Source organism: Pelophylax lessonae (genome assembly GCF_965119305.1).
Source record: "Pelophylax lessonae genome assembly, chromosome: 2".
Taxonomy (NCBI): domain Eukaryota; kingdom Metazoa; phylum Chordata; class Amphibia; order Anura; family Ranidae; genus Pelophylax; species Pelophylax lessonae.
In genome coordinates this window covers 635,793,189-635,820,171 of record NC_138769.1, presented here as the reverse complement: position 1 = coordinate 635,820,171, position 26,983 = coordinate 635,793,189, and the positions used below count along the sequence as shown (strand labels likewise).

At 43.5% G+C, this 26,983-nt stretch overlaps 1 protein-coding gene across 1 annotated transcript in view; it reads right to left on the bottom strand.

The window, feature by feature from the left end:
• Positions 1-26,983, bottom strand: part of LOC309547281 (cilia- and flagella-associated protein 337-like) — a gene marked incomplete at its 5' end in the record, with an annotated part of 246,937 nt that overhangs the window by 107,076 nt on the left and 112,878 nt on the right. The window contains 4 exons of the mRNA XM_082247111.1: positions 4,932-5,083; positions 10,283-10,388; positions 14,097-14,337; positions 17,754-17,823. Coding sequence (XP_082103237.1) covers positions 4,932-5,083; positions 10,283-10,388; positions 14,097-14,337; positions 17,754-17,823 — 569 coding nt within the window. The remainder of the gene's footprint in view (positions 1-4,931; positions 5,084-10,282; positions 10,389-14,096; positions 14,338-17,753; positions 17,824-26,983) is intronic.

The following is a 26,983-nucleotide window of genomic DNA, read 5'->3' as shown; positions in this document are numbered from 1 at the left end:
CTGAATTAGTGATCGGCCGATATCGTTTTTTTATTGCCGATACCGATATTTTGGTCATCGGATATTGGCCAAAATTTTCAGACATTTAAAAAAAAAAATTTTTCACAGGTACTCTGGTGGAGGGATCTGGGGGTCTAAAAGACCCCAAACCCCTCCTCTACACTTAAAAGCATTCAAAAAGCCAAGTTTGGCTGTTTTGAATGCTCGCATATTTTTGAATTTGCTGCCGAATACCCGGAAGTGATGTCATGACATCTCTTCCGGGTTTTTTACATGGAGACCCGATCAGAGCCGAATGCGGCTTTGATCGGGTCTTCTCTTTGGCGCCCATGCAGGTAGGATGCCCGGGTCTCCCGGTGGAACAGGAAACCCGGGCAAGCCGTGGAAGGCGGCAGGAGGGGGGATGTCCCCTCCCACTCCTTGTAATGACAGCCGAGAAGCTTCTCAGCCACATCGGTTGTCATTACAAGACAGCCGACCGTTGGCTATGGACGCCGGTACTGGGGTGATGCCTCTAGCTGCAGGCAGTGGTGTATTTAGGTTTTGTGCTGCCCTAGGCCTGACTAAACTTGGGCACCCCCTAATTTAAATAGGACCCACCCCTTCCTGTAAAGGCCACACCCTTTCCTGTTTATGACCCGACCTGTCATCTGTAAACCACAGACCACAACCACAGTCTATCAGTGCCCATCAGTGCATCCTCATCAGTTCTCATAAGTTCAGCTTCATAAGTGTCCATCAGTGCAGCCTCATCAGTGCTCTTCAATGCAGCCTCATTACTGCCCATCAGTGCAGCCTCATCAGTGCAGCATATCAGCGTGGCCTCATCAGTGGCCATCAGTACAGCCCCATCAGTGGCCACCAGTGCAGCCTATCAGTGCACATTAGTGCAACCTCTCAGTGCATCTTATCAGTGCCACCTCATCAGTGGCCATCAGTGCAGCCTATCAGTGCTTATTAGTGCAGCCTATCAGTGCACAGTATCAGTGCATCCCTATCAGTGCAGCTTATCAGTGCCGCCTCATCAGTGGCCATCAATGCAGCCTATTAGTGCCCATCAGTGCAACATATCAGTGCCCATCAGGGCAGCATATCAGTGCAGCCCCATCAGTAAAGTGTTTAGTGCCGCCTCGTGCCCATCAGTGCAACATAGCAGTACTGCCTTAACAGTGCAGCCTCATCATTGCAGTTTATCAGTACCCACCTTTGCCGCATCATCAGTGGCCATCAGAGCAGCATATTAGCGCCCATCAGTGCAGCCTATTAGCGCCCATCAGTGCAGCATATCAGTGCCCATCAGTGCAGCATATCGATATTTCTCTAACGTTTGCAGCGATACCTCAAGTGTGGTTTGAACGCCGCTTACATATGCTAAAACAAGTCCTTATGCTGGCTAAATTAGTAGACTATGAGAACTAATGAAGGTGATCTATATATAATCTATATAATCAGGGAATGGTCCAGTTTCTATTCTTTTATTATATAGATTATATATGGCACTTTCATTAGTTCTCACAGTTTACTAATTTAACCAACATAACTTGTTTTAATAATATCAGGACTGTTGGTAGCTATATATAGCACAGGGTAATTTCTATTGGTTATTTCTGCATTCTGTAACAGCCCTGTACTTGACCAGTGAAATCTCAGCATTTTTAGGGCTGTTACAGAATGCAGAAATAACAAATAGATATCTGCTGTCCAATAGATTCCTTTCACCAGACGCTTATTTGTCTGGGGGAATCTTATTATTATTATTATACAGGATTTATATAGCGCCAACAGTTTGCGCAGCGCTTTACAATGTGAAGGAAGACAATACAGTTACAATACAGTTCAAAACAGGAGGAACTAGAGGGCCCTGCTCGTTAGAGCTTACAATTTAGAAGGGAGGGTCAAGTGAAACAAAAGGCAATAACTGTGGGGGATGGTACATTTGTTAGGGGTTGGTAGGATAGGTTTCTCTGAAGAGGAGGGTTTTCAGAGATTGCCTAAAAGCTAATAGAGTGGGGGATAATCGGACAGATAAGGGTAAGGAGTTCCATAGGATTGGAGAGGCTCTGGAAAAGTCCTGGAGGCGAGCATGGGAGGAGGTGACGAGGGGGCTAGAGAGCAGGAGGTTTTAAGAAGAACGAAGAGAGCGATTAGGTTGGTATTTTGAGATAAGGCTAGTGATGTAGCTGGGGGCTAGGCTGTGGATTGCTTTGTAAGATGTTGTAAGTATTTTGAATTTAATTTGTTGGGTGAGCGGAAGCCAGTGGAGGGCTTGACAGAGAGGAGCAGCGGACACTGAGCGATTGGTGAAGTGGATGAGTCTGGCGGCAGCATTCATGATGGATTGAAGGGGGGATAGCCTGTGTAGAGGTAAGCCAATGAGAAGGGAATTGCAGTAGTCGAGGCGCGAGATGACCAGGGAGTGAACTAGGAGTGTCTTTGGTTAGAAAGGGGCATATTTTGGAGATGTGGCAGAGGCTGAGGCTGCAAGATTTGGACAGCGATTGGATGTGGGGTTTGAAGGAGAGTTCAGAGTCCAGGACAACACCTAAGACCTTGGCATGTGGGGATGGGCTGATGGTAATGCCGTTGATATTGACGGAGAAATCAGGGGAAGGTGCACGCGGTGGAGGAAAAATTATAAGCTCGGTTTTGGATGGATTGAGTTTGAGGAAGTGGTGTGACATCCAGACCGATATATCTGATAGTAAATTAGTGATACGTGAGGAGACTGAGGGAGAGAGCTGAGGAGTGGATAGGTAGATTTGGGTATCGTCAGCGTAGAGGTGGTATTGGAAGCCGTGGGAGGCTATCAACTGACCTAGAGAGGAGGTGTAGATTGAAAATAGGAGGGGTCCAAGAACAGAGCCTTGGGGGACTCCAACATAGAAGGGAAGAGGAGAGGCGGAAGTAGAATTGTAGGTAACGCTAAAGGTGCGGTTAGATAAGTAGGAAGATAACCAGTGAAGAGTACAGTCACGGAGACCAAAAGCATGGAGTTTTTTGAGGAGGAGGGGATGGTCAACTGTATCAAAGGCAGCAGAAAGGTCCAGAAGTAGGAGTACAGAATAGTGTCCATTGGTTTTGGCCGTTAGCAGATGGTTTGTCAGCTTTAGGAGTGCAGTTTCAGTGGAGTGTTGAGGCCGAAATCCAGATTGAAGAGGATCAAGGAGGCTATTCTCGGCAAGGTGGTCGCACAGTCGGTTGTAGACTAGACGTTCGAGGAGTTTGGATGAAAAGGGGAGCAAGGAAATAGGGCGTAGGTTGTTCAGATCGGTTGGGTCCAGTGAGGGCTTTTTAAGTATGGGGCTGACTACTAGTGCATGTTTTAGAGAGTTGGGGAAGATGCCAGAAGAGAGGGAGAGATTGAAGATGTGGGTTAGAGAGTGTAGAATAGGGCCAGAAGGTGAACGTAGCAATTGCGAGGGAACAGGATCCAGAGGGCAGGTTGTTAAGTGGACGTTAGCAAGTAGTTTAGCAACCTCGTCTGTAGTGGCGGGGTTGAATGAGGGAAGTAATGATCGCACTTGTGGGCGTGAAGCATAAGGCATGGAGTAAGGTATCTGAACAGCAACGATCTCCTTTCGAATTGTATCAATCTTCTGTTTGCAGTGGTAGGCAATCTCCTGGGCAGTGAGTGAGTCAGTGGGAGGGGGTAGTGGAGGACGGAGTAGAGAGTTAAAGGTAGCGAAGAGTTGCCGGGGGCGTGATGACAGGCTGTTAATGAGAGTGATAAAATAGGTCTGTTTGGCAGTGTGGAGACTGGAATTGTATTTTTGGAGGGCGGATTTATATTGGTTAAACTGCCTGCGTCCTGACGTGCAGGTTTTTAAGCGTAAGCCAAATGGCTGAAGATGACATTTTTCATCTCACAGTGCTCGGCTACGCTGTGGGGGTTTATTCACTAAATGGTGATATGGGGTTTAGTCACTAAATAATGTGGGGGTTGTATATGGTACCTCACCAGCCACTGACTTCACTGCACGTCCCTGGTGCAAACTTAGGTTCATATGTTCTTTCGAACCCATCCTTATAACAATTATCTGTGCCGTATATTCTTCAATTTTAAATTAAAAGCCATTATTCACCTATTCACCATATTTCCCCTATTCACACAAAATGTACACTAACTCATAACACCTTCCCCAACCCTCCACCCCCCACTGCATTTACCTATCATGATTCCCATCTTCTGAGGCCCTCTCCAACTGATATAAAAGTCTGTCTCTTTAAAACTTCATAGAACAGCACAGGAAGCATATTGCTCCCAATTACGAGTGCTCGTGAAAAACCAACCTTACTTCTTCTATTGTGGACGTTAATTGCACCACAGTGGCTTTAACTACAGAGGTCAATAAATGACGGGGTGGGCTTTAGACTTAATGCATAGCACAGCGTAGTGCCCTACTCCAGAAATGATACGTTCAGGCTCCCCTGCCATGTCCTCCATCTCTAACTCTGAATCCCCAAATTATGTTATTTTTGTGCACTGGACGGGCACTGATGATGTAACTCCTGTGCATAAGCACAGGCATTACATAAACCCTAACACCCTGGCTCCTTTCTCAAAATCTTGCAGATCCCGGGAATGAAACAGGACTGCATTACTGCATTACCAGGTACATGATGGAAAATACAGAAGAATTGAGATTCTCTGGTGAGCTGGGGCAGAATTTAAAACGTTATCAAGAAGATTATGCCTGAATAATAAGGAAGAAAGAATAATAATAAGAAAGAACAAGAATATTATGCCTGAATAATAAGAAAGAAAGAATAATAAGAAGAAAGAACAAGACGATTATGCCTGAGGAATTCGTAGGAGATATAACAAGTGCTATGGTCACACAGTGTTCACTCTTAACATACTGTACATCTTACATTATATTGGGAATTAGGCTTTTTTGTTTATTACACAGCATTTTTAGATATTTCCTTACTTTAGCTTGACCTGCAGAAGAGCGATGGAGTCAGTGGTAACACAAAGGGCTTTAATATCTGGGATATAGAGGCCGGCAGTAAGTTCCCCTCTGATTCCGGTTGATTTTGAGCAGACAGTAAACAAACAGGTCTGGCTTTGTATGTCCCATATCTGAAACAAAGGACTGATATTAAATACAGTACAATAAATAACTGCTCACAGGCAAGTATTATGTGAGAATCTTAGAAATTAACAATGGACCCTTTGGCCTGATATTATAATTAAAACTGTATACGAATTAGTGAAAAATATACACATGCCAATCTACATAAATTTTATCAAGAATATCAAGAATCATGTCTAACACAGATATCCAATGCCTTCATATTTCCCAATGTTATGTCTCTGAAAATACCGCAAGTACTGAAATGATCCAATTATCCTGTCAGGAATGTATTTCGCTTCTAATTTCCTATAGTGAGCTGTCATCACTGGCTCTGACACTACAAAATCCAAAACAGTGTTGTCAACCCTGCCTTAGTTCTCTCCCGCTGGTCTATAGAGCTACTCAAATACATGCAGGTGTGGTTGTGAGTAAGCGATTATCTATATCGTGAAACGCGTCAACCTGACATGTCTCTCAATGCACTGTCTGTATGGATTCGATAAGGAATAAAGAACAATTTTGATTTCATGTATCCGAGTGCGGTCCAACTTCTTTGTGTGCACTGTTTCTGGACGGCGGATCTGATCAGCACCGGTTCATTCAGTCTCACCTGAGTGGCTTTTCCTTCCCAAACTCCATACACAAATATATGCACTATTTCAGTATGAAATACTGTGTGACCCCAGCTATGTAGCTTAAAGCACATGTGTGGGGAAAATCTATAATACATAGTTAGCATACCTCTCCATTGTATGCACATTTTCCTTTTTGAGGTCACTTTCCGAATGCTGCTAGTACAGAAAAATACATGACAATTGTGGGAGAGATGCAATCCTGAATTGCTGTAGATGGCTGACAACGTTGCCTCTGCTGCACTGCACAGGGGGAATGGCTGCAAACAACACTGCAGCTGCAGGAGCTGAGACCAGAAGTTCCAGCATCGGAGTACCAGAAGTATAGTGAAAGTTGCACTCCCAGTGCTCAGTAAAAATTTAGAAGGGGAGAAGCAGCAGGCAGATGATATGCATAGGGGAAGGAGGGGGGGATGCTGGGAATTTTAGATGGGGGATACATTCTGTAGTTCATCTATATTCCAAATATATTATATATGATCATGCTGGTATACACAAAACTACCCTTATGTATATTTGTTTCCACCTTGTTTGTCATTGTATAAGATTACGGTTAGAAGTATTAAAATAGAAATTGTGATTGGCGGTGGCGTGCTCTCTGCCATGTAAATCTTGGCCATAAGGCAAATGGGTCCCTGTGGAGGAGAAGAGGCTGCCATAAAATTTACACACTTAGTTTGGGCCTCAGAGGCTCTTATTTATTTTATGTATTTATTTAAAAAAACGCTCCATAACTTTCTATGCATAGCATTATTTGGGTGGTAGTCCCAGTTAGGTATGCTAGATACAGAATAAAAATGCACAAATTGTCATATAGAGGGCACATGTATTGTATGCTTTGCATTGAAGGACCACTATTGCCCTACTGTGATAACTCTACTTAATAATACATGCAATGATAGTAGTCACTATGTGAATTGATTTTTTTTTTTTTCCCCAAATGCCTTTATTTGTATTCTTCTCTGCATTTACATGTAGACCAAGCTATTTAATAACAGTGACAAGCTTCCTACTCTTTATAATACAGTATATGGTTTCTGTACCTGGGAACCATTAAGCAGTACTGATCCAGCAGGTGATACTCCTAAAACATTGAATCAACTGTAGCACTTTTGGTGTCATGTTTTCAGCCAGATGAATTCATCTGTTGTCTGAGCCCTTATATCATACACTAGATTGTCAAAAGTATTAGGACACCTGTCTTTACACGCACATGAACTTTAATGACATCCCAGTCTTAGTCCGTAGGGTTCAATATTGAGTTGGCCCACCCTTTGCAGCTACAACAGTTTCAACTCTTCTGGGAAGGCTGTCCACAAGGTTTAGGAGTGTCTATGGGAATGTTTGACCATTCTTCCAAAAGCGCATTTGTGAGGTCAGGCACTGATGTTGGATGAGAAGGCCTGGCTCGCAGTCTGTGCTCTAATTCATACCAAAGGTGTTCTATCAGTTTGAGCACAGGTCTCTGTGCAGGCCAGTCAAGTGCTTTCACCCCAAACTCGCTCATCCATGTCTTTATGGACCTTGTTTTGTGCACTGGACCAAATCATTTTGTAGAGGTGAGTCTATGGGAATGTTTGACCATTCTTCCAGAAGCACATTTGTGAGGTCAGGCACTGATGTTGGAGAAGAAGGCCTGGCTCGCGGTCTGTGCTCTTATTCATCCTAAAGGTGTTCTATCGGGTTGAGGTCAGGACTCTATGCAAGTCATTCAAGTTCCTTCACCCCAAACTCACTTATCCATGTTTTTATGGATCTTGCTTTGTGAACTGGTGTGCAGTCATGTTGGAACAGGAAGGGGCCATCCCCAAACTGTTCCCACAAAGTTGGGAGCATGAAATTGTCCAAAATATCTTGGTATGCTGACGCCTTAAGAGTTGCCTTCACTAGAACTAAGGGGCCAAGCCCAACCCCCGAGAAAAAAGCCCACACCATAATCCCCCCTCCACCAAATGATTTTGACCAGTGCACAAAGCAAAGTCCGTAAAGACATGGATCAGTGAGTTTGGGGTGGTGGTACTTGACTAGCCTGCACAGAGTCCTGACCTCACCCCAATAGAACACCTTTGAGAGCCAGGCCTTCTCGTCCTCACAAATGCACTTCTGGAAGATTGGTCAAACATTCCCATAGACAGACTCCTAAATCTTGTGGACAGCCTTCCCAGAAGAGTTGAAGCTGTTATAGCTGCAAACGGTGGGCCAAATCTAAAATGTAACTCTACGGACTAAGACAGGGATGCCACTAAAGTCCATGTGCGTATAAAGGCAGGTGTCCCAATACTTTTGACAATGTAGAGTATACTAGCATACAGGGTCTGCTATATGTCTAGAACCGGTTCCATCCCATAAATAAAGTCCTCTCCCAAGAACATGCACCTCTTTGTTGCCTGACCTACATGGTATGTGAGTGTTTGTACCATACCTTTGTGTGCCAAATCAAAGCTATAACATAGCTCACCCTCTTACAACTGTTCAAATGGACCTGAGGGTAGGAAGGCTATAATAAAAAAGAAAAGTATTTGAAATTTGTATAGTATGATTGTGTTGGACCAATTGATGTATGTTTATTCTTTTTCTTTAATCTGTGTTGCTACAATAATATTGTTAGGATAGATGGGACAATAGGTAGGGTTTACTTTATCCCTCAATGAGTTTTGTTTGAAAAAGCACTGGTAAAAACGGCCACTAGAGGGAACATGGAACTTTCTGTGCTGACCTTTTTTTTTTTGTTTGCTTAACTTTCCCAATTTATAAACGGATCATTATGCTTATTAATTTTCTGACAAAATAAAATACAACACAAAGTAACAATTTTACTAGTAACAATCAAGCGCAAGAACCTTTTTTTTTTTTTTTCACGGACATGGATGACATTTGTGTTATCCGGTCCGTATGTCCGCATATCATCCCATCCGTTTGCGGATGATATACGGACATAATGCATGTCTATGTGATTGCGGATGTCAGCGGATGACACCGCTGACATCCGATTTTGCGTCATTTCCGTTTTTTAAACAAAAGAAAAAATAGGGTTCTGTTTCGTTCCAAAAAATGGAACAGAACTGAAAGGAAGAAAATCTGATGTCAGCGGATGGTCATCCACTGACATCCGCAATCCCATTGACATGCATTATGTCTGTATATCACCCGCAAATGGATGGGGTGATATACGGACATACGGAACGCCCGTGTGAAAGGGGCCATAAGCTCTATGCAGAGACTAGATGAGCAAAAGGTATTCTTTGAATGACTGCAGCTAATAAATGCTTCCCTGCAATTTTCATTACATTGCAATTCTTTTTGCGGTAGGGATCATTTATTCTTTCCGAATGGGAAAGTTATTGCTGGAACAAAAAGCTAAGCTACTGGAGAGCTATACTTAAAGTAGAACTTTAGGCAATTCTTTTTTTTATTTCGGATAGCATAAGGGAAGGCTATAACCCCTGTAAGGTTTATTTTTGCCTTCTTTGTCCCATTGGGGAGATTTACATTCACTTGCTGCCCCACAGGCAAAACAGGAAGTGAGAGGAAAAATAGGAGAAATCTCTTGGGGACCCCCAGGTCACCAGAAATACTGTCCCCATTGGAAGGTCTCCCCTCAATTACTTTTCTGGGAACAACCCAAAATGTGGGATTTTCTTTTACTTTCACTTTCAATAATAATGGTAAACAGGACAAAAACAGAATGAGTGAATCTCTCTAACAGACATGGACAGCGCTAAAAACTGAGAGGTGTTCTTATACCTCTACTCTAAAAAAAAACAAAAAAAAGTTTTAGTCAGAGCTGCTGTTCAAAATCATGGGGCCCCATACAGTCTTCCTGATGGGGCCCCCCAACCCTGCCTACACTCCGCCAGGCCCTGCTCTCAACTGTGCATGCAAGGAGAATTCCTGCACACGCGCATTGCCTAAACAAGAGGCCACCACTGATATGGGTGAAAACCCCAAACAGAGCAGCAGGCAGTGAGCAACAGGCAGCTGAACTTTATTGGCATCCCAGTCTTAGTCCATAGGGTTCAATATTGAGTTGGCCCACCCTTTGCAGCTATAACAGCTTTTTGGGAAGGCTCTCCACAAGGTTTAGGAGTGTGTCTATGAGAATGTTTGACAATTCTTCCAGTAGCTCATATGTGAGGTCAGGCACTGATGTTGGACAAGAAGGCCTGGCTCGCAGCTTCCGCTCTTCTTCATCCTAAAGGTGTTCTTTCGGGTTGAGGTTAGGAGGCCAGCCAAGTTCTTCCACCCCAAACTGGCTCACCCATGTCTTTATGGACCTTGCTTTGTGCACTGGTCCAAATCACATGGTGGAGGGGGTGGTTTTGGTGTGGGATTGTTTTTCAGGGGTTAGGTTTGGCCCCTCAGTTTCAGTGAGGGGAATACTTAAGGCGTCAGCATACCAAGACATTTTGGACGATTTCATGCTCCCAATTTTGTGGGAACAGATTGGGGATGGCCCCTTCCTGTTCCAACATTTTTATATTAAAAGCAGTAAGTGGATTGCTTGAATTATCGTAGGCAGGGGTCCAGCCACAGAACATCAGTGTAAACCAAAGCAAAGTGATATCATCTTACCTTTGTTGTACAATCAGTGGCAATAGAGAATATCTTGTTATCTTCTGAGGAGACCTCCACAAAGAATATTGGAGCTGTATGACCTCGAAGCATTCCTGTAGCTCGCCTGGATTTAAAGAAATGAAATGAGTAATGGATTCATGAAAAATGTTAAACTAATAAGCAAATATAACTATTTACATGAGTAGGAAAACATACTCAAAACATACAAAATTAACATTCAAATATACCAATGTATTAAAAAAAAATAAAAGAGGTTAAAATATCAAAAAACACTTTCCTACTGAGGCCTTTAAAGTTTTTTGCAGCCCAAGCATAAAATGGTAATAATATGCAGCACTATGGTTCCTTCCATAGGTCTCTATATCAATGCATTGATATAAGGGAAAGCAGTAGAAACCAGAGTGGGGAACAAGAATCCAAGACACCCAGAAATGTGTTCAATGAAGAGGTTTACTGGGCACCACAGCTCTTCAGAAGGTGAAGATTGGTAGTGCAGTGACAGGACAAGTAATTAGAAGATGTAATCTTTACAGGGGAAGCTTCTTTTCTAATTTTAATTTTGTGTCAGGGTCATTTTGTCACTGAGGGACAGGTAGCAAAACATTCAATCTGTATGTACATTTTAAACTACGACTCAACATTTAGCATACAGTCTATCCCACAATACAGCACATGCTCTTCTCTGTAGGTTTGCAATGAGAACATGTTGCAGTATGGGATATAATAAATCATGTTGCCCAACTTATTTGAGGGCTTAATGATTTTTGTATATTAGGATTCAAAAAAATGGGTCGATTTATCAAGCTTCTTTACATATGTTACATGTGTTATTTAGTGTTATTTGTACTCATTATTGTAGAACTATTGCGCTGGCTAGTTCACAAAAGATACAGTCATTTTAAGCTGAACCACAGGCTGCAGAAAAAAACCTAGCAGTGGAGCTCTCTCTGCACTGCAAGGGTTAAATGTTAATTTTGTTTATGTCATGAAAGAGCTGTAACAAGTAACAAGTGGTAGCAGGTTGGGATCAATCAGAAGTGTAGTCAATGAACAAGCCAAAGTTGGTAACGAGTGGTAGTAGTGAGGACAGCTGCAGGTACACAAAGGAGCAAGATATCGACTGTAGAGAGCACAATAATCTTGCAAACAGGAAGTTAAAAGGCATGGCTTAAATTGGAAGTTCATGGGAGGAGAAAGTAATGCAAGGTTCAATGTGCATGAGCCCTAATTAAAAAAAAAAAAAATACTGAACAAGACAATAAAGACATATATAAATGCATTGTGAGAACATTTTCTTGTCATAAATGAATGGGATGTGCTCAGCTGCTTAGTGACCCATAGACATGTTTAACTCAACACCAAAGGAGGCTTACTACTGTTGGCCATACATAAAATAATATTATTTGTCCTAATAAACAGGAGTTAATTAAATATTGTCTGTTCATTTACAAATACATACTTAGTAACAACAGTCATACATTGAGAAATGTAAATTTACACACTTGGATGTCAAAAAAACATATGTATATTACACATTATGAGGGGCTCCCCTGGCAGAATCAGTCATGGAAAAGGATTTAGGGGGGCTTGTAGATCACAGACTTAGCAATCAGAGACTGTAGTCTTCATTAAGCCCTAACACAGATCCCTTTGTGCATTCTTGTGTTACTTTATTAACATTGAATGCTCAAGCCCTGATGAAGGCGGAGGCTTTTTGCCCCCAAAACATAGTCTCTGTATCTGATGATCCTAACTTTTAAACGTTTTAAAAAGCCCTTTAAAGCAGTAGTTACCCACACCAATTTTTAATTTTTTTTAAACCATACAAGGTAAAGGCATAATGTGAATTGCATACTAGCACAATATTAAATACTTACCTTGGAACAAAGCCCTCCATTGGTGCGCTGTCACCACTGAGAGGGGTTCCATCTTCACTTGGTCTTCCTTCTGAGTTCAAGTGCTCCAACCATCTGATTGGCAGCGTTGCAATGACATCACTCCCACACATGCGTGCGAGAGTCACGGACCGTGCCACAGGGCTCTGAATGGATGGCACAGGTATGCCATCTCTTCAGAGTGCATGAGCTGGTGACATCACTGGCTGCATGCCGTGTGAATCTCATAAATAGTGCAGGTTTAGGAGATATTCACTTTACCTACAAGTAAGCCTAATTTTAGGCTTACCTATAGATACAAGTGCAAAAAAAGAGTTTACTTCCACTTTAAGTGAGGTACTTTAAAGAGGTACTTTTGTACCAGGTGCTCCTCCGTACATATCCAAAAATAAATTATAGTGATCCACTCTGGAAAAGAGGAGCTTAAGAGGGAATATCATTAAAATGTAAAAATATATATCAAAGGTGACTCCTGACTTCAGTAACTGTGATAAACTGTTTACTTTAAGGCAGCCCTCAAATTTTCCTCTCACCTGCTCGCATTTTGAGAGTGGAAAATTATGTAGGGCGAGCTCCGGGAGCCGCTCAGGGGAAGAGAGGAAAGGAAAGCCGGCCAGCCGAAGGATTGGATAATGTCAGAGCGGCGGATCATCCCACTGTAACAGCTTTAATTGTAATTGCCGGGCGCTCGCTGACACACACAGTCCCGCCTCCTAGCCCGGCTTCTTTGATAGACAGAACACCTGGCCAACCAGGACGTGTGACGTCTATCAAAGAAGCCGGGCTAGGAGGCGGGACTGTGTGTGTCAGCGAGCGCCCGGCAATTACAATTAAAGCTGTTACAGTGGGATGATCCGCCGCTCTGACATTATCCGGCCAGCAGTGGCATAGCAATGGAGGGGGTCAAGCCGGTACTCGCGCCGATTATCTCATGTCAAGGCAGCTGCTCCCTCGGTCTGTGCTGCGCTGCTCGAAGGGGCTGGTAGCAGGTGAGTGTCCAAGGATTTAGCAGCCTCCCTGTGTGACTGGATAGGAGGAGCGGTGGGGCGGCTGCATATAGAGGAATTGATATTTCCATATTACTCCTGCAGCTGTTGGATGCTTGATTCTCCTCTCTGCAGGAGGAATATGGAAAGATCAATTCCTCTATATGCAGCCACCCCACCGCTCCTCCTTTCCAACTTCTTTTTTTCTTTTGCTGGCCCCCCAGTGCTGTACAGCCCCCCCCTCTCCAGCCCCTAAGTGCTCTTCAGCCCTCCCAGTGCTCTTCGGCCCCCCCTCCAGCCCACCTAATGCTCTTCAGCCCCCCCCCCTCTCTGGCCCCCCAGTGCTCTTAAGCCCCCCCTTCAGCCCCCCAGTGCTCTTAAGCCCCCCTTCAGCCCCCCAGTACTCTTAAGCCCCCCCTCCAGCCCCCCAGTGCTCTTCAGCCCCCCCCGTGCTCTTCAACCCTCCACCCTCCAGACCCTTGATGTGCACTGATGAGGCTGCACTGATGGGCACTGAAAACGTTGTTATTAATATTTATTTTTGTATCTTCTGCATTAATGCAAAAACATTTAACAGTGTAATTTTATGAGATAATTTACGAGGGCGTGTTTAGGGGCGGAATTAGGGGCGGGGCAGGGTAGGAGTTGGGTGGGGCAACTGGTGACGAGTAACCCTTAAGGCCTGGCTAGTAGCTCACTTTAAATTTTGAGCCCTGCTCTAAGGTCCCTGAAAATGAGACGGGCCATGATTTGAGCTTAAAAGAAAAAAGGTTTAAACTTAGAGTGTGGAAAGGATTTTTTTTTTACTGTTAGAGCAGCAACAGACAACAATGCACCTAATTTCAAATCAGTAAAAAACGTGGAATTTTTTACTCCCATGTGCAAGAGGCCTAAAAGATAAGTATGACCTATTAAGTTACATGTTCTTACGCAGGGACGTAGAGGTTCCACAATCTGATAATACGATCCATTCCCCCTGTGATCACAAGACTGTTCTTCTTGCAGAATGCAAATGTCTTCACCCCTTTATACACCCGGAAGACTGTCTGGTCTCCTGCTGCTCTCTTCTGTGGGGGTCCAGATGTCATTGGAGCGCGTCTTCCCTTATCTCTCAAGTGATCCTTGATGTCCTTCATCTGCTGTTCTACATTTGTGGTCCCTATGGTACAACCTTGAAGCATAATCACATCTTTAAGCTGGTATTTAGAAAAGGAAGCAGAAGAGTCACCTAAATAACTGGACATTTGCTTGTGTGTCTACAGCACTTGGATGTACTGCACCACTGCTGGAGGCCTTGGATCCTCACACATTTGAATTTCTGTAATTATTATTTAATACATAATTCATTAAGCCAAGAAAAGACTGCATATCCTAAAATATATATTCATTGCCCAAGAACAGGAGTTATATTTCTGGATCTGCAGGCAAGTTTTCTTTGGAGGACTACTTGAAAGACCTGATTTTGTTAAAATGTATCAGTATTTTTCTGCTTGACTCATCTAAGGCAAGTAACCTGCATTGGAAGCTGACAGTATCTGACCCCTCGGGGGACAGCTTCATTTACAGTGACATAGCTGTCTGGAACTAGTACCATTCCCTAGTTTAGAAGATTGCAGGCTCCAGCTGAGGACATTATCCTCAGCTAAATAGGTACAACATGACAGATTCACTTTACAATAGGGTGCTAATGAAATTTCTAATTTCTGGAAACTCTCACAAAAACTATATATCTGCACCCCCTTCAGCATTCTGACAGCACATCTCATGTAAGCATGACCGGTAAAAAGCAAACTTGGCATATAAAATGTCACTTGGTCCAAGTGCTCAGGATTGTTTAAAGTCCAATTTAAATTTTAGTTTAAATGTGCTAAATACATTCCAAGTGCATTAAAACAAAAGGTGTGCAAGGTCTAAAGGCTTGTTCACACTATATTTATTCAATAAAATTCATAAAAATGTTGGTACACTGGCAATATGTTTTTATACTACATGTGCTGAATAAAATTTGTATGAATTTTATTGAGATATTTTTAACTTTTTTTACTCACTTATGTGAACCTCATTAAATCACCGTTACAGGCACTGGAGGGGACACGGAGACAAACAAGGAGGCTCATAGCATTCATATTTGTGGCAGCCATAATTTTCATTGCTAGGTCTTGGAAATCCTCTATGATCCCATTCAACCTACTAAAGTCCAAGTTATCATGGATCATGATTAATAAACGCTTATTGGCGATCTTCAACGACAAGCTTGCGTTTTTTCACAAAATCTGGGATCCCTGGATCAAATACCTCTCAGATGCCCTATGAGACGTGTTTGACTTTGTGTTTTTTGTCTGGACAGGGTGCACTTCTTACTTTGTCTTTCCCCTACCTATAGTCTATTTTCTTCTCATATCTTTTTGTCTTTCTGTGCATTGGCTTTTCTATACAGCCCTCGGGCCAATTGCAGTGATTTACAGTAGAATGTGAGTTCAATTTTCACCTGTGCTCCAGGGGTGTGAAGCAGGCCCATGGTAGTCATGTGCACAGTTTTTGTATTTTGCCTTTCACAAACTGATTATACAGTGGGGGGGTATTTACATTAGCAATATTGCTGTTTCTCCTCAGTGCCCTCCCCCATATTCTGGACATCTCTAAAGGGATTAGATACGGTTGGGTCCAAGTCTTCATATCCTCATTTCCTAGCTTTTTTGATTTCTATTATGCAATTGAGAATAAGTTGTGTTTAATATAAACCTGTATTCTCTATTGTTGTAAAGTTGTATACCCTGGTGAGCAGTTAATGCACACTATTTGTTATATTTGCAAATGTTGGATTTTTTGTACTTTTAAAATACTGAAAAATACTAAAAACTATTGTAAATTAATTATTTTTTTCTGAGTGGCGTACCTCTTTAAAAGTCCCATGGGCATCTTGGTTGTATGAGCTAGTTCAAAGATTTGGGGACTGAGCTACGCCCCACTCAGTAGATTTTGTTGGTGGAAGACACCTTGTCTCTTTTTTTATTTTCCCATGAATAAGTGTTTGAATTAATTCAAGTGTTACTAAACCCACAACAGTAAAATCAGTCTGTATTGATCCTTCTCTCCTCTAACCTGATATTTACAGAGCCAGGGGACGGGCTGCACATGCTCAGTTTGGTGTGTATTGCTAGAGCATTTTTTTTTTCTTGGGAGAGTACATGTGATCAGCACAGGGCCAATCAGCACTGTCCAGACATGTCCAGAGGATCAGGGGAGAATGAAAACTCCTCCTACAAGCTTTACTAGGAACTGATACAAGTCAAAAGGCTGTTATATACTGCTGATGAGAAAAGGTATTTATCTGTTTATATTTACTAAAAAAAAATTACATTTCCATGTTCTGTATACTGTGGAAGACCAGATATAGTGAACGCAGGTTCTGGGTTCAGTAAAACTTTAAGCATACTTGGAGCGCCTGAATTGTTTGGATTTGTGTTTTTGGCTTTCTGCAGACCCTGTATAATATGGTATAATATGATACCACTGGCAATATGTTTTTATACTATGTGCTAAACTAAATTTGTATGAATTTTATTGAATTCTTTTTTTCTGAATGATCTACCTCTCCCATGGGAATCTTGGTTGTTTAAGCTAGTTCAACTTTAACTCTTTTAAATTTCCTATGCATAGTTCCTTAACCACAACCCCCATCTTAGAGGTACAAGCCAGCACCTAATGGTGTCTGCTTCACATTTCTTAAGCTACCTTGTGCGTAACTTGAGGCCTCAGGACTGCTTGGGCTCATTTGCCCTTATTGTGTACACCGCATTTCCTTTAAATAGGAGTTAACGCCACTGCAGACAGAAAAAAAATTCCCTTGCAATGGGGTCCAACTACAATTATTAAGTATAGGGGTAGAGTAATAAAATGTAACACTTTCCTATTTATCGCTCTGGCAGGCTTCATCTATCCAGGCGACAAATCCTCCTGACGGCTCTTCACTAAGGCTCTTTGGCTGAAGTCATCAAGTACAATGCATGACCATTAGTCCCGTATTGTACGTGAGGACGGTGAGGGCTTGCTCTCAATCTATAATGTATGATGGAAGAGTGCCAGTGTCTGCTGCAGTGATAAATAAGGTGTGTATTACACCTTATTCCTCTACCCCTAGACTTAATAAGCATTTAACGCTTGCAGTATGTGTGCGTCTGTATGGGGGCCAGGGTAAGGGTAGATTTTTTTTTTTTTTAACAGTGTTAGAGTCCAGTTTTAACAGAATTTAGCAAACTCTGAACAAACATACTGAATGCTTAGTAAATATCTGCTAACATGCTCTGCTCACTAGAGCTCACTTTAGCTGAGTGTAAGCTGAGAGTAAAAGAAAATGCTATGAAATGCTAGGAGTGTGTAGTAATAAAATATCTGGGCGGACAGTTAAGTCTACTTTAAATTTACTAATGAACAATCCATGTAAAACTACCTAAGGAAACAGATCTCAAAAAATGATAGGCTTCCTAAACAAAAATGGTATTTTACCAGTATATTTTGTAAAATGGTATATTTTTAAATAAAAACTTTACAGAATAGTGTAACATATAAAAGTAAATTCAATATTACCTATAACTAAAGCAGTAGATTCCTCATTTGAAGAAGAAATTACAGCTTTAATGGAATCAAAGTACTTCATCTGAAAAGCAAAAGGAATGTATTTAACAATCACACTTTGCCAAAGAAGTTACCACATTTGAACATGAAATGTAAAAAAGCACTTTAAAAAAACTGTGAATGTGACAATAATAAACAGACATTTCAATCATGCATTTTGACATATCAAATATGTGCATTTGCGGTCTGATGGAAAAAAAAAATCTAATACTTAGAAAAAATTGGTGTAGATTTACTAAAACGAGTGCACTCAGAATCTGGTCCAGCTGTACATGGTAGCCAATTAGCTTCTAACTTCAGCTTGTTCAAATAAGGTGTGACAATAAATTCTGGAAACTGATTGGTTTCTATGCAGTGCTGCACCAGATATTGCACTCTCTAGTTTTTGTAAATGACCCCCAATATTCTGATATATAAATCCTAAAGTGCACTAACACTGACAAACGTACAAAGCTAAATAGAGCTCCAAGTTGCCTCCCCTGATTCAACCGTAATGTGCAGTCCCACATATTATCCTCAGTCATGCATGTATTTCTATCTCGCTACTGAAGTTTGGAGAGCCAAACTGTGATAAAGACTTTAGTCCTACAAAAACTTCAGTTGAATTTTTTGGACGTTCCCTAGTGCTTTATATGTATATTCAGGATGACAGCAAGATATCAACATCAGAAACAAAATATAATACAAGAGCAAATTTTAAATATATTAGTTTTAGCAAAAATAAGTCAAAGCAACAATGATTTAAAAAAAAAGAAAAAAGAAGAAGATTAATGGCATGGAAATCCTCCCTTGCCAAATATTATTGGCAGGCTTACAATAGGTGAGACTCTACATTTTAGGAACCTTGGCTGGGGATGCAGCTGAGGTCCTTGACTGGATTACCCCAGAAAAACAGTTCTCCCACTGTAGTTTGCGGGCCAGGGATGTCTCTGTGTTTTAGGAGGGCTTACTTTCCTTCTACCCTTAGCTTTTTTTAAGCCTTCATATGAAAATTTTGTTTAATCCATTTCATTTTATTATTTATTTTGTAATGTTAGCATGAAACCAGAAATGTAATTGCATGCATACCAGAAACAAAATGTTGGAGCATTTCTAAAAGTTATAAACTGCAGAAGAAAGATTGGAGTTTTTAAGTTTTGAAGAGTTATAGATAGAAGAGATAGAAGAGCAAACACCTCTCTAGGGAATTACCACCCTGATTCACTGTGATAAGGCTTACCACAACTTAACACCTTCCCCAGGAAGACGTCATCTATGACGAAACGCGTCGCGAAGGCGTGTTGACGTCACTACGTGATACCCGGAAGTCGCGTGGCTGCGTCCTGTGGATTCTGCCATTTACAAGTGCTGTTTTTTCTCATACACATGTGAGTTTTATACCTTATATAAATAAATATTTTTGCTACATACTTCACTATGGTGGCCCTTATCTTTTTATGGTGAATTGCGGGAGAGTTGATTGCCCGTGCTGCTTCCATATACCGTGATATTTACCACCTGGCTTGGCTGGCAGGAGAGATTTGAGAGGGATTCATTGGAGCGGATCCGATTCATAACCTTTATGGTTTATCTTGAAGGGCCTGATTACATATTCCATCCGGTAAGCGCATTAGCGTGATTTTGACACTTCGGCACCATGGAGGAAGTATCACATAATTGTGGTGGAGGATTTCTGTTTCCTTGCACATCAACACTTACTGTTTTGAACTTTCCATTTCTTTATTTGCATTTATGATATATATTTGTTTGGCTACCTTATTCATATACGGTGGCTCCCTTTACTGGTACTGAGGCAATGATTCTCTAGTGCTTGATTGCTTATTTTATTATTTTTTTGCTTGATTGCTCACTGATATATTTTTCACAATTTAGGTATACGTTGCATCAACATTCATCACTTTAGCGCAGCTTTATTTTTGATATTGCTATTTGGTGTTTCCCACGGTAGCTGCAGCTTTATTTACATATCTATTTATATATCTACAATTTTATTTCATTTTTTATCTTTCTGTGTTTAGCGCGGTTAATTTTGTTTTTATTATACAACTTACACCTGCTTAACACAGTTTATCAAACAATCACCTTTGTGTATCTTGATGTAGGAGAAAACCTGGTTCTGTTTCACCATGGTCAATAAGACAAAATTAATCATAGTGTAATTTGCATCTGCAAAAGGCATGGCAATCCTGGGGCTGGTGGGACATAAGCTGACATTTTTGCTCCATCTCAACCACTATACCTATGGATGTAGCACAATCTGTCTTGGGGGTATGGGGGCATCTTTGTTTTGGGTGCCTGTAGACCTTGTCCAAGTACTGTCTGTAGGCAGTAAAGAATCTGCCCACCCTGGAGCAACTAGTGTGCAGTCAAACGGTAAAAGGTTGTGTACCCGTTTCTCCATAGAAGAGGTAAGATTTAGGTATCTGCCACTAAAGGATTTTCCAGTAACAGATCAGAAACCTGCAAACAACTTCAGTGTTGCTTCAATCCGTCATATTCTATGTATGGCTATGTACAGACACACTTTGTCTAATCTAACTGGTATTTGGATTACTGGATTATTTGAATAATATGGCATTTTTCCACTGCAAGTACCGGCTCGGCTCTACTCGGCCCTTCTTGGCCCCGGTTTGGTTTTCCACTGCATGGTACCGCATGGTACGGTGTTGGAACGGTTCGGTACGGTTTGGTATGGTTTGCTTTTCCACTAAAGTAGTACTTAAGTAAGGGATAACAATGATTCTCTGACCAATCAGTGGCTAGTAGTGACAAACAGTCAAGGCTGCATGCAAAGGATTGTGGGATATGGTACCGGTACGGCCCTGTTGGAACCACAACTGAGGTGGTACTGTTTAAGCGAGCCGTACCGTTCAGTTCCATGTAGTGGAAAAGCGCCGCCGTACCGTACCTGTCACGTACCTGATCCGAAGCCGGAGTGTAGAGAGGGCTCCCCCTTGCGGCTAGGTTCAGAGCACCCCTGGAAGTGGGACAGGGAGTGCTGTGCCCAAAGTAGCATGGGTTGCCGGTTGGGATGACCAGATGGAAGCAGGAACAGAGCTTGTTGTGAAGTTCCAAGCAGGTCCGGAACACTTTGGCAAGCCGGGCAGTAGCAAGGTGCAACAGGAACAGACCGGGAGAATGCTGGAGAGAAGTCAGGAGCCAAGCCGGGGTCAAGTATTGGAGAAGACAAGCAGGAATCCAAGAGAAAGCCAAGGGGTCAGGAGCCAGGAGAAACAACGTCAAACAGTCCGGGTCGGCAACAGGAAATCACAATCAGCAGGTTTACAAGGCACAGGGAACACGGGAGGCTGTTGATGTAATGTTCCGGTACCTTTGGTACCCTAAATTACTCTTTTCACAAGTGTATGCGCCCCACCATTCTCTTTTGGAAAGGTGCGCATACACCTTTAAGACTGAAGCTGTCATCACTCAGCCCCGGACTAGATGGCTATTTAAATCGCCGGTTCTCACTCACATGTGTTCGTTCAAACACCCTTACCTGGATGCTAACTTGGCTTGAAGCTTTCGTGCTTGCAAGCATACCTCGCTGACGGAACCTCGCTGCGCTGATCCCTGTATCCCGATTCCGGATCATCCGCTCCTCCTGAACCAACCTTCGGCTGTATTGCTATTAGTGCTAAGTACCCCGCAGGGGAACCCTCTATAAACTTATACTAAGCTTACACTATCTAGCTCTGCATAGTAAAGACTATTTATCACATCTGCATATCTAGATTGCTAGCTCTTAAGACTACTGCTACTTATTCCTGCACTGGGTTGATCTCTCTTGTATGTCCACCTGCTACTCTGTCATCTGCTACCATACATGATTGCTAAACCCACCTGCATCCATCTGCTACTGTCTTACCTTCAAGTGTCTGTCACCTACCACCTCCACTCAACCTGTTTCTTAAATCTTCATCACTGTGTTACTACATACATAAAGTCACTCTAGGAACCAGCTTGTTGAGTGTGTGTATTTACTAGCTGAATTAAGACCTTCCACACATGATGAGTCATTGAGGTTGGGAATGGTATCTCAGCATCTCTCTTACATGACTACTGAAGTGGAATATTTCTGCAGCTGAAAATCCACACCATACATGAAACGCAGGAGCGTTACAGTTGATCATCCAGCAACTAGTTGTTGTGATTGCTGGCTTTAAATAGGCCGTTTGGCACCAAGCGCCATTACGCACTTGTGTACGCGCATTCGCATTGGCGCACGCACATTCCGGACTGCGTTTGCCCGAGATTGGGCGCGCATGCGCATTCGCGCCAATGCGCGATTTCGCTGATTGGCCAAGATGTTGGTAGTACCCTGACAGTGCCCCCCCCCCCCGAGGGGCAGCCTCCGGATGCCCAAGTAAGATCGCTTTTCAGGGAATCTGTTGAAGAATTCTCGCAGGAGTCTGGGAGCGTGTATGTTTTTCGCCGGTTCCCACGAACTTTCCTCTGGTGCATAGCCTTTCCATTTTATTAGATACTGGACCTGCCTTCCTCTTTTCCGGCAATCCATGATGGATTCAACCTCGTACTCAGTTTCTCTATCTACCGTAACAGGAGGTGGAGGAAAGTCATCTCTTCCAGAAAAGGGGCCAGGATTTGCAGGCTTCAGCAGAGAAACGTGGAAGACTGGGTGAATCCTGTATGTGTTTGGAAGACAGAGTTCAAAGGCCACGGGATTGATCATCCTTTTGATCGGAAAGGGGCCAATGAACTTCAGACCCAGCTTTTTGGATGGGCAGGACAACTTAAGGTTAACTGTGGAGAGCCACACCTTGTCTCCTACCTTCAGAGCTGGACTGTCCTTCTTCCTCTTGTCATAGAATTCTTTGTAATCCATTTGTGCTTTTTGCAAGGTTTTCTGTAAGAGTAGGAAGTTTTCTTGTATGAGGGCTACCCTGTCTTGGACGCCAGGTACCGTAGCTTCGGGGCATAGGTGTAGGCAAAGAAGATGGGTGGAATCCATAGTTCGCCCAGAATGGCGACTGATGAGTGGAGGCATGGATGGAATTGTTATATGCGAATTCTGCACACGGAAGTAAGGCTGCCCAGTTGTCCTGGGAAAAGGTGGAAAAGCAGCGGAGGTATTGCTCCAAGGTCTGGTTAGTCCTTTCAGTTTGACCGTTAGTGTGAGGGTGGTAGGCTGAAGACAAACAGACCTGGATGTTCAAGACCTTACAGAGAGCCCTCCAAAATCTGGAGGTAAATTGTACCCCACGATCGGACACGATGCTGCTGGGTAGACCATGTAGCCTTAAGATTTCCTTCACAAAGGTGTGTGCTGTGTCCATGGCCGAAGGAGTACTTATCATGGGCAAAAAGTGGGCCATTTTTGATAGGCGATCCACCACCACCATGATTGTGGAGAATCCATCTGAAGAGGGTAGCTCTACTACGAAGTCCATAGACAACATTTCCCATGGCCGACTTGGGACAGGAAGTGGTCTTAGTAGACCCCAGGCTTGGACGTGGCTGCCCTTGTTACGAAGGCAGGTTGTACAGGAGCTCACATAATTTTGACAGTCTTGCCTTAAGTTTGGCCACCAATAGGCTCGTTGGATTAGTTCCAGAGTTTTGCGGACCCCGAAGTGGCCAGCTAGTTGATGATCATGGCAAGTTTTAAAGACTGCGAGTCTGGTTTCCTGAGGCACAAAGATCTTATCCTTGTGCCAAAAAAGTTTTCCTTGTTTCTCGAGTGAAGGGATCTCAGGAACGGAACATTGGGCAGGGTAGACCTAAGATCTGGTTGCATTAGGAGAAAATTTTGGGAGGACAGGATAGTGCTGGGAATGGCATCCACCGGGGGTTTCAGGGAACATCCGTGAGAGAGCGTCTGCCTTCCCGTTCTTGGAGCCCGGACGGTACGTGAGATGAAAAATAATGCCCATCTGGCTTGTCGAGGTCTCAAACGTTTGGCCGATCTGAGATATTCAAGATTTTTGTGGTCGGTGAATATCATTATCGGATGTGCTGCACCTTCTAACAGATACCGCCATTCTTCAAAAGCAGCCTTAATGGCCAGCAGTTCCCGATCACCCACATCGTAATTCCTTTCAGGTTGGCTGAGCTTCCGGGAGAAAAAAGCAACTGGGTGAAGCATCGCCTTGGGTCCTTGGCTTTGGGAGAGAACTGCTCCTGTGGCCACTTCCGAAGCATCGACCTCTAGGACTTAAGGCAAGGCTGGATCTGGATGTTGTAACACAGGGGCACAGGTAAACAGGGCTTTGAGCTTGTCAAATGCCATCTGAGCTGCTGAGGACCATTGAAAATGGGTGTGTTGCCCGGTCATTTGGGTAATGGGAGCAATGATGCGAGAAAAGTCTTTGATGAACCTCCGGTAGAAGTTTGCAAAACCCACAAACCTTTGGATGCCTTTCTTGTCTGTGGGGGCAGGCCACTCCAGGATGGCAGATACTTTTTGATGATCCATTGCCACTCCATCTGTTGAGATGATCAAGCCCAGGAATTGTATAGACGATTCTTTGAATTCGCACTTTTCTGATTTTGCATAAAGTCCGTGTTTCCTGAGAGTAGCCAGTACCTTCCTTACGTGCATTCTGTGCAGTTCCAAGGTGGCAGAAAAAATAAGGATATCATCCAAGTAAACAATGAGAAAATTGTCCAAAAATTCTCTGAAGATATCATTCACTAGGTGTTGAAAAGTGGCCGGGGCGTTACACAGCCCGAAGGGCATGACAAGGTATTCGTAGTGCCCGAAGCGGGTTCGAAAGGCAGTCTTCCACTCGTCACCCTCGCGGATCCGTACCAGGTTGTAGGTCCCTCGCAAGTCTAGTTTGGTGAAAACTCGGGCGGTACGGAACCTTTGAAAGAGTTTGGGAACGAGGGGAAGAGGGTACCGATTTTTAATGGTAATTTTATTTAGGTCCCTGTAATCCACACATGGCCTGAGAGTGTGATCCTTCTTCTCCACAAAGAAGATCCCAGCTCCTGCCGGGGAAGAAGAAGGACGAATAAATCCCTTCTTGAGGTTCTCATCAATATATTGACGTAAGGCTTCAAGTTCTGTTTCTGAAAGTGGAAAGATACGCCCAAAGGGAATTTCTGCACCGGGCAACAGTTCAATTGGGCAATCATAGGGACGGTGAGGTGGTAGTGCGTCCGCTTTTTCTTGTCAAAGACATCCAGAAAGTCATGATAGACCAAAGGGACCTCTTGGCTGGCATTAGAGACAGGCTGAATGGAGAGACAGCTTGCAGACTGTGGGGTTCCAGATGGCATACAGTGTTGGAGGCAGTACATTGATTTAAAGGAAACCTCCCCCTTGAGCCAGTCTATCTGTGGGTTATGTGCCTGTAACCAAGGAATTCCCAAAATTATGGGAAACATGGGTGAAGGAAGAACATCAAAGTGAAGAAATTACTGATGGTTGGGGCCAGTTGTGGAAAGGATAGGTAGGGTTTCCTGAGTAATGGGCCCTGATCTGGGCGTGGTGCCATCTGCAAGGTGGATCTCAAGTTTGTGGCCTTTAGTCTGAAGCGGGATATGAAGGGCCTTTGCTAGAGAGATATCCAGGAAGCAACTGCAGGCTCCGGAGTCAATGATGGCTGGCAGCTTGACTTCCCCTTCCGAAACCTGCAAAGACACAGAGAGGACTAGGTGAGTTGGGGAAGGTCCCAGAATCTGGAGATGCATGCAGCTGGGAGAAGGAGACTTACTTGGTCTCACCGGGCAGTTGCGAAAGAAGTGTCCATCTCCTCCACAGTAAAGGCACAGGTTTGCTTGCCGGCGACGAAGTCGTTCAGCAGGAGTTAAAGCTGTGCGGACCGCCCCAATCTGCATCGGTTCGTCAGGAGGAATTGGACTGGCAGCGGTGGGCAGCGGTGCCGGAGTTGGCGGAACTTTGGGCAGCATCCAAGATGGCTGAAAGAATTGTGCACTTTCCGACCGACGCTCCCGTAAACGTCTGTCCAGCTGAATAGAAAGCTGAATGAGATCTTCCAATGTGGTGGGGGTCTCTGTTCTTGCTAGCTCATCCTTAAGGGTCTCGGATAGGACTAGCCGATACTGATATTTGAGGGCGGCCTCATTCCAACCCGTGTCTGCAGCCCACCTATGAAAGTCCACGGTGTAGTCCTCCACAGGGCGTCGGCCTTGCTGTAACTTGTGGAGGGTTGCCTCCGCAGTGGCCGTGCGTTGCGGGTCATCATACAATTGACCCATAGAAGCAAAGAAAATGTCTATAGAATTCAAGACAGGGTCTTTCTGTTCCAACAGATGGTGGGCCCATGATTGGGGTTCATCGGATAATAAAGAAATAACAAACCCCACTTTAACTGTCTCTGAGGCAAAAGTTCTAGGCTGTAGAGCCAGATATAGCAGGCAAGCATTTTTAAACGACTTGCATTTCTTGCGGTCACCAGAGAAACGTTCCGGAGTGGGTACCCTCGGCTCAGGGGGAGGAGCCATCACAGCAGGTGCTGAGTGTCCTGAAGCTGAAGGAGCGGGGGCGGAGACTGCAGCGGATGGACCAGGGGTTGCCGGCAAAGAAGGTGCTGACTGTAACGCTCCTGCGTTTTACGTAAGATGTGGATTTTCAGCTGCAGAAATATTCCACTTCAGTAGTCATGTAGAGAAACGCTGAGACACCATTCCCAACTCTCAATGACTCATCATGTGTGGATGATCTCAATTCAGCAAGTAAATATACACACTCAATAAGATGTTTCCTAGAGTGACTTATGTATATAGTAACACAGTGATGATAGGCTGAAGAGACAGGTTGGGTAGAGATGGTAGATGACAGACACTTGAAAGGAAATGTTCTTGAAAGTAAGATAGTAGCAGATGGGATGCAGATAGGTTTAGCAATCATGTATGGTAGTAGATGACAGAGTAGCAGGTGGACATACAAGAGAGATCAACCCAGTGCAAGAACAGGTGGTAGTAGGCTCAAGAGCTAGCAATCTTAGATAATGCAGATGTAGTAATAGTCCTTAGTATGCAGAGCTAGATAGTGTAAGCTTTAGTATAAAGGTTATAGAGGTTTCCCCTGTGGGGTACTTATCACTAATAGCAATGTAGCAGAGGAGAGGTTCGGCAAGAGCGGATGATCCGGTAGCGGGATACAGGGATCAGCGCAGCGTGGTTCCGACAGCGAGGTATGCTTGCAAGCATGTGAGCTTCAAGACAGGTTAGCATCAAGGCACAAAGCAGTT